Source organism: Sparus aurata, chromosome 1 (assembly GCF_900880675.1).
Source record: "Sparus aurata chromosome 1, fSpaAur1.1, whole genome shotgun sequence".
NCBI lineage: Eukaryota > Metazoa > Chordata > Actinopteri > Spariformes > Sparidae > Sparus > Sparus aurata.
In genome coordinates, this window is record NC_044187.1 from 33,752,059 (window position 1) to 33,765,998 (window position 13,940).

The window sequence follows — 13,940 nt, forward strand, 5'->3', positions numbered from 1 at the left end:
TTGATGAAATTATAATAAAACAACGCACCACATGTACAGTCACTTTATTACACTATCGATTTATCGTGGTGGTCCCATGTTACAGTGTTCATTGCAACAGACGTACATTTCTTATGATGATAAAAAAGTTAAAGTCGACTACAAATACCTCAAAACTGTACTCAAGTAAAGTAGCTGCTTGTCACTACAGTGACCTGCTGCAGAATGCATATGCAACATAAACACATCAGGTTGGATCTCTTTTATTTATCACAAATGTTTACAAGTGAAACACATCTCTAGCTAAGATACAGTGAAAGCTGACATGCAGATAAATCCTGTCGCAAATAATGTTAAACTCGGTCAAGGTTTGTCTCCTCACGTCCCTGTTGAATATCTTTGTGAAATAAGCGTACACCTGATCAGAAAACCATTATTGTGACTTGAGGCAGTGGTTTCCACATTAATTTTATAGAATGTATGTATTTATTTACACAAGAACATGATACTGTGGGTCATAATCTTTTTACGGTCAGGGTTCAGTTGCTGTTTATGTGTGGCTTTTCAGGACGCTGTATGTTGTTTTGGCCACCATTGTAGGCCTCAGTTAGCTGGTGGAGATCCTTAAGCAGGCCTGCAAACTGCTCCTCCTGTTAAAACATAGAACACAGCTTTGAATATGTTTCCATTAACTCACTCATGCATGCAATTAAACTGTTGTACACTGTCAGTGACAGGGTTTCTACCACAACACCTCCACAGTAAATATCCTCGAAAAGATGCATTGCATATTGCATCTTAACTGATAACAACTACATTAACATAGACTGCATGAGTAAGGTGCAAAATTAGAAAGAGTTCACCATCTATTCAACCACAGTTCACGTCTCAAATAATTTGATTTATATTTCAGGACCCTAGATTAGCGTTGCATTAGGTGTCTTAAATGGCTCTTGCAGCATAATCCAATTTTTTGGATCCAAAATGTCTAATGTTTTTCTATTTCATTATCTTCCATATTCTCCCCACTAAAACTATTTGTGTTTTAGTATAGTGCAAATAATCAGCTTCAGAACGTTTTTGTTTGTTTGACGACAGTTCAATTCTTTCCAGCTTGTAGCCGCCAAAATTACTGATAGATAAAGTAAGCCAGCGTATAGTAACGAACCACACATGATAGACAACAGCATTTGATGGTCAATTTTGACTGAGATGCGGATGAACTGCCAAAAATTGAACTGTGAGTTGAACTATTTATTGAAAAAAAGCTCGGTAACAGGGTTTCTCTGTCTGTCTTACCAGGACATTCATTCGTTCGGCTGCTGCAATGGCAACACTTAGCTTCCTCTCATCTTCCTCCCTCTCTTCCTCAATCACACCCAGCCTGTGAAAAACACATAGAAGAGACTTAGAAGAGGACAGCACACCTTAGTGACAAATTATGTGGAAACATAAAATAATCTACTGATCATTAGTGATAACTATCAAAACACAGCCTTCCCTACTGCCTCTCTGCACCCAATCCAAATGAAGCATCAACAGCTTAATTAAACTTTATGAGAATGAGTGAAAGTAATAACACGTAGACTTGATAGAGTATGCAGACACATATGCATAACAATCACATAAGAATGCACGTGTAATAAATATATTTACTTTGAAAACTGAATATAATTGCAAACAAATAAAACATGAACTTTTACTATCTCACCTGAAGGTGGCACTGGCGAGCTGCTCCTCTCGGACAGCCAGCATGTTCTGGAGCTCCATCACCTCAGCCTGCAGCGTTGCATTCTGGTCCTGGCTTTGGATGATGAAGTCTTCCAGACGCTTTGCCATGTCCAGCTCACACTCTGTCACCCTCTCTATTCCCAGACGAAGCTCTGACAGCTCTTGGGCATGCTGGTATGTGAATTACAAATTAACATGTAATGAAACAACACTGAAGTCATACACTATACGGACAGAATGATGGCACTTTAGAGAGAGGAAGATTTGACATACTCTGTCCAGTACGCTTAACTGCTCATTCTCAGTCTTCATCTCACTTGACTCCCTGTTCTGGTTGACTTTGATCCAGGGAACTGGTGCAGGTGTACGTTTGATACTGGGCTTCTGTAACAAGAAGAAAGAATGTTTCCATGATTCTTTCTAATTGACCTCTCCATTCATACTATCACAAATATAAACAAATAGTACTATAGCTAACAAAGAAAAATTATAAAAATGCAATATGCATGGGAAGAAAACATGATCTGTTTAGCTCCGGAGCCAAAATAGCAGACCTTTAGTCACAGTTCCTCTTTTCACTCACAGTATTTGGTGATGAGATGTGTGGCTGGTTGGGCTCCACCACTTCTTCGTGGTCAGCTGTAGGCAGAGCTTCAGAACTTGTCTGCCTCTTCAAGGCATGTTTTGCATGACCAGGACGTCTGTGTGGAGCACTCTGAGTTCTGGTTACTGGCCTCCTCTCTCTCTCTCTAACACTCCTCCGAGTCTTGACATCTCTGTTAAATTGATTAATTAATGTATTAATCATTTCAGCGCCATACATCAAATGATTGCATTAGGAAAATCTGAAAATCATTTTAGCAGGTTATATAATCCAATATATGTACTATACGCTATGTGGATTTATGTTTTCGGAACTGATAAAGGCTACCTGCCCGTCAGTGTTGTCCACTAATAATACCAACGACAGACTTGCTGCAGTAAAATATAGTGACATTTATTTTGCACATGGTGCATATAATATCCTAAATGCTCGAAGTTTCTTCAGGAGAATCCTCAGCTTTTTCTATGATAATTGTTTAGGATTTTAATTTGAAATTTTGTGAGAATCATTTGTACAAAGTGATTGCTGTACTGGACTCTCTTAGGTACCTCTGACAGGGAGGTTATGTTTTTGCCCATGTCTGTATGTTGGTTGGTTTATCAGCAGGATTACAGAAAAACTGCTGAAGGGATTTCCATGAAACTTGGAAAGAGGATGTGTCTCGGCCTAGAATAGACCCCATTCACTTTTGGTGCATATCCAGATAAAGGTGCACATCTTAATTTATGTCAGTTCTTCTCAGGGATTAATGCATGGCTCTTGATAAAAAAAAAAATGCAGGTGCATTTGGGGGCTGGTATCTATCTGGGTACCATTTGATGCAGATCCTGGATCTTGCAAGCTTAAATTGTGGTTAAGCAGTTACGGGTGGTTTAAAGTTTAGAGTGATACAGGGCAATTGAGTTTGATATCGGATTAGGCTTAATTGAATTAAACTGTTGGGCCTTGGCTGAGTCAGCACTCTACTGACTGCTAAACTAGTCACCATTTAATCTACTTCTAACCTCTATGTGTAAAGAACGTGGCTGTGGACACATGTGACTGGATAGGGTGAACAGCTCAGACAACCAGAGTAAGCTTTGAGTAGAACAGTTACACCTTGGCATTGAGAAGGACCAGTTAAGGTTCGGCATTTGATCAGGATGTCTCCCTGACACTACCTGTGGAGGTATCTGAGCAGGTTTGATTGTGAGGAGACCGATGAACCTAATGGAAGGGTTACATATATACTGACATGGGAGAACCAAATGATCTGGGGTACATAGCTTGAGATCTAGCATCCAAGGAAGTCTGGCCAACCTGCATGGTAGCCACCACAAATCATACCTGACAAGTGGCAGAAGTGAAATGTATGACAAGGTGGTTTATTGGTACAAAAATTTAAGGGGCAATCTGACATTGTCACAGACAGGCAACTATCATACCCGTCTCGTAGGCTCTTGGAGTCCCCAGGAAGCTGCTGAAGGGAGGATTGGTGAGGGCTGTATTTGCCCAAGTCTTTAGGAGGAATGTACACTGGCTTGGCTTGGTCCATTTCACTGCAAGAGAGCACTTGCTTAAGTCTTTGATCAGAGGAGGTGGCCTAACACACTACTTATCACTCACCTACAATGCAGTACTGAGTTCATTCCCCAGATAGCTTAACAACCATTCACACTGAAGCTCATCTAGCCTTTGCAACCCACAAGAAGGCTAGTAGGGACCAACAAGTGGCCCAAATGACTCTGAAACTCAGAGCTCACTGATAAAGGCTACCTGCCCGTCAGTGTTGTCCACTAATAATACTAACCACAGACTTGTTGCAGTAAAATATAGTGACATTTATTTTGCACATGGTGCATATAATATCCTAAATGCTCAAAGTTTTGCAATGATAATTGTTTAGGATTTTAATTTGAAATTTTGTGAGAATCATTTATCCAAAGTGATCGCTGTACTGGACTCTCTTAAGTACCTCTGACAGGGAGGTTATGTTTTTGCCTATGTCTGTATGTTGGTTGGTTTATCAGCAGGATTACAAAAAACTGCTGAAGGGATTCCCATGAAACTTGGAAAGAGGATGTGTCTCGGCCTAGAATAGACCCCATTAACTTGCTCACACTTGTCCTTAACAACTCTGTGAGGACATTTGCACACAGAGTTTAAAAGCCTGCAAACTCCCCTCCAGATAGTTAGAACTGAAAGAGCCTCTTAGATGAGAGGTGAAATGTCTTCAAGAAACTGAACCAGTCCAGCTGCCTACAATACAGCACTTAGATTTACCATGAACTGGAGGACTGAGAACGTCCATCAAATGTTTGTTTAAGTAACAAGTAAAAGCAGCATGTTCAAATTCATAATACATCACAACTTGCTGACAAGTCAAAAAAGATACAGGTCTAAAACACACCTGCTAACTAGGATACGAGGTGCTTCAGGGCCCAGGGACTCTGTTATCTGGTTCAGAATTGAAGGCAGAGGGTGCAGCTTGTCAATTGTTTCCTGAGGAAGAAACAAGATGCATGTTAGCTCCTATTTAGTACAATCTTTAAGCATGCCATCAGTATCTTGATACCTTGTATGGATAGGGAAAAAAGTCATTTAGGCAAGCTGTACATGCAAACCTGAGTCAGAATCTAATGCAAACATATACGTCAGTAACTTTCCAAAACAACCAATTCAACATTCACACAAAGGGGTTAGTCAGGTGTGTGGATGTGAGAAAGTAAACAGGGGTTTAACTCTTTAGTTCTCTTGGGTCCAATAGAGTAGAGCTAGCAGCCACATCAAAAATGGTCCATGGTTACAATACTTCCTGTGTATATGACTCTCCAAACTGAACCATGTGTAGGGAAAATTATGTCCTTAACTGTCCTTTGGTCCAATCATGCACAAACTTCAAGTACAACTACGCACAAATGATAATGAGGGTTATACAAACTAACTACTAATCTGGACGCGTTTGTATTGTCCTACCTGATCTTTCTGATAGATGATGTCTACCAGCAGGCCATGCAACACAGCCAAGCGCAGAGGCAGGTCCACATAACCATCAAAGGAAGTCATTGGGATTTCGGTGTCTGAATTGGACACTGTTTGTAGAAAGCCTCTCATTCCATCCCAATGCTGCTGCAGGAAATCGTTCATAAAGAGCATGTACTCCTCCTTCTCTCCAAACCTGAATCCGAAAAGAAAATGCAATTTACTCAACTTACCTCTAGTAAATTAAGAAAATGCCTGGACATTTCTAGAATACTAATTTTTCAGTTTGTCAAAATATGTTTTTCTCAGCTATAAATACACCAAAGTATTCAATCTTGTCTAAACAGATAAGAGGACACTCACTGGGTGAAGTTGGCCAAATTCTGTATAACTTTGGCAGTTAAGGTGAGGGTGCGCAGGGTGTTTGGCTCTGGATAAGGCTGTGTCAGGCCAAAAAGAGAAGGACTGAGGATAGCAGGACATAAGAAGCGAAGGAAGAGGGAAGCAGAGATGAGACGCTGGCCAATCTCTGGTTTGCACTGGTCTTCACACAGCTCCACCCAGCTAGAGAAGATCTTGTTCAACTCTTCAGGAAAGGGTCTGAAGGCGAGAAACATACCGAGCATCAGACGATGTGAATTTGACATCAGCTAACCTAAACATTTCACGTTTGTCATTTATATATTTGTCTATGATGACCTCTCTTCTCTCACCCATGGATCTTAATAATCTTTTGCACCACCTCCTCACAGGCTTCCGTCAAGTGCTTTTGGTTGTTTGACAGTTCGGATGCAGGACATTTACGAGGGTCAACTTCACAGTTCTCAACCGATGCATAAAGACGAGTGATAAAGTCCCCTGCGGTGAAAAAGAAAGCACAGTGAAAACAAAGCAAAAACCCATACCATTTACAACAAGCCACCTTTGATTCACCCTACCTAGTGTGTCAATGAGGTACTTCTGGCCAACCAGCTTCATGTACTCATCAATGGCTTTGGTCGCCAATGTGTTCTCTCTGAAGATCAGTGCCTCCCTCTCTCCGAGACGCTCCACTTCTGCACCGCCTAAGTCAACCAGGAACTCCTGAAGCAGACACAATCAATTAAAAACACACGTGTGGTTTTTCTTTTGTTGTTGTATTTTTTATTTTTTAGATTACATAACATTTGAGTTTTTTCCCAGTGTGGGATTTCCACACTATGCATTTTCATTCAGACTGTTTTGTCTACCTTGGCTTTGCCGATACTCTGTAGTACATGGACTAGAGCTCCTGCCAGCTCTTCCTTTCCCTTCACATTCAGAAGTGGCTCCAGGCTTGTGCACATTTCCACATAGTCGACCGTGACATACTCAGCAAACTCTTTGTACTTCTCCATGGGCAGCACTTGCAAATTCTGGAAACGGGCCTTGATGCGGAGAGAAGCCTGTGGCCCCAGGAGTTCTTTGTTCCCTGCTGTGCCCGAAGCCTTGAATGGGGTGATGGGATACCACTTCTCCTGAAAGGTCCTCCCTCTGATCTCATCTAAAGGTATGGCCACGCTGCCCAGTGGGTGCAGACTAGACTCGTCCCGTGAGTGACGCTTTTTCTTTGGATCTTCTTCGCGGAAGATGTGCAGGGTGATTTGGGAGATGCATGGCAGATTGTCAAGCTCAAAGAACTCCCCCCAGAATAACTGACACCCTCCAGCTGCACCTCCGCTTGCCGCTGGGCCTCCAGTAGATCCGTCACCTGCCACGCTGGATCGGTTAGATGGCTTGCCGACAGCTTGGCTGCTGGTGCGGGCAAACAGGGTCCCATCCAGGTGTACCTCGCAGTAATAACGCCGTTTGGGTGGGAGATCCTTAGCTTCATTTACCCACAGACTCAGGGAGTTCTCTGTGCGCTCGATGTTATCCTGTGAACAATAATGCATTTAGTTTTTATTATCAGCAATTCCATTTTGCATAACACATCTTTTAGCGCTGATCGCTAATGGCTTACCTTATTGGGCTGAGCAGCCCGCCTTAGGTCTTCAATCCAACGGTCACGTTCTGCAGCTGAGGAGCAGCCAAAGCAGTGGGTGTTCTCAGAGTTTATCACCTATAGGTATATTGAAACAAACAGAATCCTCTAAGCATTAGTAGGGAATTTCCTTATTTTGACACAGTGGAGGCATGTGTACGACGCTCCCTGAGAAACCTGAGGGAGCACAAGTCAAAGTGTACCTCAAAGCAGTACTTCTCCCCCAGAATGGAGCTGTGGACTGGCCTGATGACAGTGCTTGTGTCTGCACTCAGATCCAGACTCCCCACTGGACTGACTGGAATTGACACAGACTCCCGGGAACCATAGTGCCTTTGAAATAAACACACAGTAGAAATGTCAGCCACAAGGGAATTGATAAAAGGCTCAAATACCATGATTTGTCGAGGGTAATATAATTACTTAAACTCGTTGCCACACCCATAAGACACTAGCACTATGTAGAACTTCAGAGCGCTGGTAATATTAAAGGTTACATTATGTACACACACCTAATACACAGTCGTGGTCAAAGGTTTACATACACATGTTTTTGTTTTTCACATTTTCACACATCACATTTTCTGTGATGGAATGAGTGGAACATAAAATAATATGTCACAAAAAACAGTAATGGTGTTTGGTTTGGTCCAATTAATTTATCATAGGTCTTCTGAAAATATAACCAAATCTGCTGGCTCAAAAATATATAAACAGTAGTTCGAATATTTGAGTAAGCTTCTGGTAGAAAAACTGAAAGCTGCAGAAATCCTTGGAACTGAAAAATGTTCTTTACAAGTGTATGTAAACTTTTGACCTTGGTCATGATAACCCCACCCTGCCCATGATGGAAGTGATTCTTTAAGCAATATGTTGGGGCCACTCTGGAACCAGTTCTCCTGGCCGAGAGCCTGTTCTTTGGCTGTCCAAACACGGAGAACTGGTTCCAGGGTTGGCACTGGCTCTAAACCAGCACCTGAACTGCTTTGGTCCTAAAGGGCTAATTGATTGTCATTATATTTTTGCACAGTCATGGTCCTGGGAGGATGTAGCATACGGATTCTGGTGAGCTCTGTGAGTTTTTCCCATGTGCCACCATGAAGTTAGTTTTATGGAGTTTTTTGTGGCCTGTCTTAGCAACTTCTGGATGGATTGTCATAAGATTCAGAGCAGATGTCCAGGGTGCCCACATGATCAAGCTAACAACCATCAGCCTATAATGAACTTTACCTGCTTCCTTTGCTTAGTCCTGGGTTCATTTGGGTGTTGCTGTTCCTCTTCGCCCTGCTCTCGAGACGTCTCTTGATCAGTGCCTAAGAGTGAAGAAGGCAAGCATGATGTATGAGAGCAATTATGTATTACATAAACAGGAAATCCAGGGCAAGCGGAATGATTTTTATCTCGGGTATGTAAAACACTCACCCTCACACCGCCATCTTGGTTCTTTGGTCGAGGCCCACCCGGCAGGCCCATGTGGTCGGGGCTGCATTCTAAATATCAGGAAAAAAATAATTTTGTAATATTGATAATAAACCAAAGAATGTCATTTTGATGTCAGTTTTTTCCAATTTACTAATTCATGTCTTTTACATGCACGGGAGATACTTTGTATGTTCCTATTATATTTTCCTGAGTCATCCAACCATCAAATATCCAAAACTTTTTTTTTTTTTTTTTTACCACAGCTCCACAACCACTGCCAGCACTCATGTCTGCACTTCCACAGAAGAATGAGTAAACTCTCACAACATTTTTTAAGGCTCTAAGATGAGCAAATACTTTGCGATTAAGACATACAGGATGTGGTATTTAGCTGGAACTGCAGTTTTCTGAATAAAGTATTCAACTTGTGTCAACTTCACCAGCATCGACTCTATTAATGAAACCCATTTCATGATTTGCTGAAACTTAAATTAGAAAATTACATTCAGCCATGATTTCCCACGAGTGGTCTCTATAGACTCACTTTTTTTTAAAGCCTTAAGTTTGAAGGGAAAGATAGGTGAATGTAGAAGATTAAAGAGTAAAGTACTGTCAGAGAGATTTTCGCTCTTGTTTGCTTACCCAGCGTCCCACCACAAACAATCCAGCGTCTAAATCCCATCATTTAGCCCAGAGGTGTTCCACAGTCTTGTTATTACGATGTCTGCCCCTCTAAGTTAAGTGATGCCTTCCTCTCGTCATTAACATATGTTGTTGGTGACACGGTCAATCCGGCATAAGTCGCTTCCACAGTGTAGCTTCAGAGCTCTTCTAAGCAAAACACCAGAGTTGAATGGAAGCAGATACTGACTAACCTTTCTCTGTCTCTCTCTGAGCAGTTATTGGACCACTAGAACACCCAGGCGTGATCTTATCTTCCCCAAAAACTTAGAGGAAGCAATTTGACATTCACTCGCACGAATAAACATTCAGCTATTTCCTCTGTGGCTGTCTGCGAAATTACACTTAGTGTTGTAATGATGTCAGAAGCTGTTGTGCATTTGAAGCCTGCCCAAACTCCTGATGGTCTTCGCTGAATTTTAAATGCATCATTTCTTTCTTCCTTTTGCTTAATTTACACATATGGGTGTGTGGGTGATGTGTTAACCTGTGTCGATATCTACGAGGTTCTGCATGCTGAGGTTGGACAGGCAACTGCTGACACGGTTTCGGGTCCACATCATTGGCTGAGAAAGACACACACACACACGCACACACACACACACACACACACACACACACACGCACACACACTGAAGTCTATAAACTGTTTGTGCTCTTGTCAGTGGAAATGTTTTCACCTTTCCATCTAGTTAAAACTTTCACATGTTCTTTCAGTTAAATATGTAAGTTGGTGATGGGTGTGTATGTATGTGTCGGTACCTCTTCCTCTGGAGAAATGAGAATTTGTCCATCTTCAAGCATGCAGTTGCTAATGTCCCATAAGGGGACCTCCTGAGGCGGGGCCCATTGGAGTCTTGGGAGGGTTAGGCTGGCGTGTGCAGGTGCTGATGTTTCACCCCCCTCTGCCACACAAGCACGTGCACACACAAGCACACAGATATGATTACTGCACAGCATACATAGAACTGACTTGCAAGAGCTCTATCCGTACCATACAATCCCACAGTAGAGAGATTTGGCAAAATGAATAACATGATATCTCTAACTCTGGGGAGCAGACTCTATATGATTATAGCATAATAGCATTTATCTTACACAGCACTTTGCCACTCCTATATACGGAGTTGCCAGAGCTTCTGATGCTATCATTCTCGTTTCATGACACACCAGGAGGAGCTGCGCACATCCTGTTTTTTCTCTGTCGCTTTAAATTTTTTTCTTTCATGCACATGTCCTTCAACATGAATTTTCATGCTATCTTAGGTTTTCTTCTACTTAACAAGCTTAAATGACATGTTGGTTGACATGTTTTGCTAAAGTACAATAATGTGCAGATTAAAAATAACAGTTAAATAACTACAAATAGCAATTAAATGTAAGTTATGATCAACATAGGAGAGATGTAGGACAGAAAGATTGATAATTAAATATTGCAACAATAAAAACCTCTGATAGTCTCAAAGGAGAGATAAAGAGATGATGACTGGAAGTCACATTTTATACAATGAATGAGAGTAAAATAAAATAAACAAAGCCAATTAATCTAATGCATAGATGATCGTTGTCTGTGTTTCTAATATTTCTCTCGGTTAACGGGTCAGTTAGTCTGCCATAGCCAATTGTCAGCTTAGGCCCAAATATTCACTGAGTATTGATGTAAACTTTTCAAATTCTCTTCTTGTAGCTGCCACAATGTTGACCTAGTTTCAACAGGCCTCAGTATCAGCTGGCTGAAGGGACTTTTGACCAATCTAAAGTAGAATATTATAGATATAAAGAATATTAAGCTAATTGAGCCCTGAATTAATGTTTTAAATCTTTTTTTTTTTGACTCTGTGTGAAGGGTTTTTACTTTTTTGAACACATCTCTGTATCAGTTGCTTCTCGGCAGAGCGGAAGTTTCCCGGGGGAGTGGTTTGTAAATCTAGATATGTCGGTTTGTTGTTCTTCAGTTTCAGCTGCATTTAATTTCTTGGTAACTTCTCTTCAGTTTTGACCTTTTTTAGAAAGTGATGGTGTTTGTCTTTTTAATGTGAACCATCAGAGCCTGATCAATAAAGAAGGTCTCAGTGTTTTTTTTTCAGTGGGAGAGAAAATGGACCGATCATCTGCCTTTAACAGAAACTTGATTTCTGTGTCCAAAGGATATGAGACAAATAGTTGTTGATACTGTCCAGTAATGGTCGAATAGAGTGGGGTTACAGCCCTGCTTAAAGGGTAAATCTACCATTTTTAACCTTTTTTTTAACCATTTTTATTGAAGTGTGTTTACCAGTTTTGGGGAGTACTACTACATATGTAGAAAAGTACTATAAATTTGCAAAAATATTTGGCTTTATTTTGATGACTACCGTTTTGAATATTTAAAGTACATATTAGTGTGTTAGGGTGAAAACTGTATATGTATCTTATATACTAGTAAGTGGCTTTTTATCAGTGAAGCAGATCTGTTATCAGATATGAACATTTGATTTGCATTTAAATCTTTAAGATAAGGTTTAAGTGGAGCCATTAAGTTATAGCTATGTTACATCTGGCCTTCTGCTCTGTCCGAAACCTTGTGGAGTTGGGGGGTGTATATTAAGAGTTTAGAGCCACACTAGCATTTTTCTGTCAGGGATAAAAGATGACGACAGCATGCTTACATGCTCACTATGTCAGCGATAACGTGCTGATGTGTTGCAGGTGTCATTTTAACCATTATCCCCATTTCAGTTCATTACGTGTGATCACAACTTTACTCAACTTACAGAGAAAACCCGATTTATAAACTTTATAAACCAGCATATTCTGCTGGTAAATGTAAATTACAGAAGTTGTTTTTTTTCAAGCTCTAATTCAATGATAGGTCAAGCCAGTGATGTCTGGTATTTCTTAATATTTCTTCCAAGATATTTATTGTGCTCTTTTGCTGGAAAATCGTGAATAGTGAAGAAGTTTCCCCACATTTAACCCCAACAATCTTTAACTGACTAACTAGATAACTAAGATTTGTTATTTTATCTTTGAAAGAGTACCTCTATTTCTTTAAGTTCCTCTTTAAGGTCATCTTATTGCTAAGCTTCACAGCTTTTGTTGTGTAGTGTAGTAATTTCTTTTATTTTCTGAGTATGTTTATGGCACTATATACTAAGATAACAATAATAATGATGACACATTCATATTTACCACGTGTCAATGTAAAGGAAGTCACACAAAGCCCACCTACTGTACTCACTGATTGATCTGATATGCAGTAAATGCAAAACTACAATAAAGGTTTTTATTTCAATAATTATTGAAATATGCTTGTTGGAGTAACTACATTTCTTTTAGTTGTTTTTTCTAAGGAAACCATGCTTGAACTACCTGAGGTAACCGTTTCGCTACATGAAAGCAAAATGTTGTTAAGTATTCACATTTGACTTGATGTTTAAAATATCAAGAGTTGACATGTAAACTACTGTGCCAACATGAAATTGAAGGACTGAGTGACAAGGATAATACAATTTGAGTGTATGTATACTTTGAGATAACTTGGCATTACCTGGCAGTAAGTTGGGGGTGCTGCTCCGAGTCTGCAGCTTGGGCCTTTTGAGCTTCTGGGACACAGTCCTCAGGTACTTTTTTAGGAGCGCCCCTCCGCCTGCTCTCTGTGAAGGGTCGGTGGAGGAGACCCCTGAGGCCTCTGCAGCAGCTGATGATGAGGCTGCTTGAGCTGAATTGGCAGAGCTGGAGGAGGGGGTCAGGGCGGCAAACAGTGACCCAGGAGGCTCGGACAGGGCCCTTCTGAAGGGGTTCTTTCTGGTTCCACCAGCGCCTTTATCTGCCTTGGCTCCCTCTCCACCTTTCCCACTGGATGAATTCTTTTCTCCAGTGTCCTCGCTCAGGGCCTTACGCCAGTTTTGCATTTTGCTCCATTTGTTGGTGGAGGCCTTCTGAATCCTATCCATTGTAGATGTGGAAGGAGCTGCTCCTCCTTCTCCTTCTTCTTTCACCTCATCGAGTGTTGCCTTGGAACCGGTGTGCCACTTGTATGTGTTGAGGGGGTCGGCAGTCTCAGATGTTTGACCTTGAGGAGGCTCCACAGAAGATTCCTTTTCTCTCTCTGGTGATTCCTGCTCCTTTGGTGGTTGTTGAGCTGGAGGCTCTAAATCTTTCTCCTCGGTGCCCATTTCAGTTTTGTTTGTTTTTTGGAGCAAGACTCAAGTTTTGTCTCTCGTCTCAAGGATGCACAAGACAAAATTCAAATACCTTCATAGGAGACCTCGCCTTGCTTTTCTACTGCTTCTATCTTGGAGGCTGCTGAGGATGACAAATGAGTCTTTGCCTTCACTGGTTCTATTTCACTGCTTCTCTCGTTTCCTGTCTTGCAAAACGTCATCCGCCTGGCTGCTCTGACAGCACACTGAATGTGGTTGTTTTCCTGCACCTACCAGCACGTCTCACTCACAATGGCACAGAGAAGTTCTCTTACCAGCAGAAATGTCACAATTTTTTTCTGCTCTTTAAATTTTCACTTAATACTTCCCTTCTTCTTCACTTCCTGTTCTGCTTTATTGTCTAAGGTTTTTCTCC

The 13,940-nt window shown here is 41.2% G+C and overlaps 1 protein-coding gene across 3 annotated transcripts; it reads right to left on the reverse strand.

Annotated features, from left to right (window-relative positions):
• Positions 1–28: 28 nt before the first annotated feature.
• rasal3 (RAS protein activator like 3) lies at positions 29–13,731 on the reverse strand. Of its 3 annotated transcripts, XM_030433531.1 has the most exons (19): positions 12,910–13,730; positions 10,143–10,285; positions 9,868–9,946; positions 8,700–8,767; positions 8,508–8,590; positions 7,481–7,610; positions 7,257–7,355; positions 6,505–7,170; positions 6,214–6,358; positions 5,989–6,133; positions 5,639–5,875; positions 5,270–5,471; positions 4,704–4,795; positions 3,739–3,852; positions 2,294–2,486; positions 1,984–2,094; positions 1,691–1,881; positions 1,279–1,363; positions 29–629 (listed from the first exon to the last, which is right to left on the reverse strand). In XM_030433531.1, exons 1-19 carry the CDS (start codon positions 13,535–13,537, stop codon positions 519–521), a joined length of 3,522 nt encoding a protein of 1,173 aa, XP_030289391.1. In that variant the 5' UTR covers positions 13,538–13,730; the 3' UTR covers positions 29–518. The 3 variants fall into 3 exon arrangements, with proteins under 3 accessions (XP_030289391.1, XP_030289399.1, XP_030289407.1); XM_030433539.1 differs by lacking the exon at positions 3,739–3,852 and having other exon boundaries at positions 12,910–13,731; XM_030433547.1 differs by lacking the exon at positions 12,910–13,730 and having other exon boundaries at positions 9,342–9,946.
• Between the last annotated feature and the right edge of the window lie 209 nt (positions 13,732–13,940).

Bases quoted from the DNA above. Each gene is read 5' to 3' on its own strand.
- rasal3 (XM_030433531.1), bottom strand. From the start codon at position 13,537: ATGGGCACCGAGGAGAAAGATTTAGAGCCTCCAGCTCAACAACCACCA. The intron at 9,947-10,142 runs GTACCGACACAT...TGTCTTTCTCAG, and splicing joins TCATTTCTCCAGAGGAAGAG to CCAATGATGTGGACCCGAAA. The intron at 7,356-7,480 runs GTACACTTTGAC...ATATACCTATAG, and splicing joins GGGAGAAGTACTGCTTTGAG to GTGATAAACTCTGAGAACAC.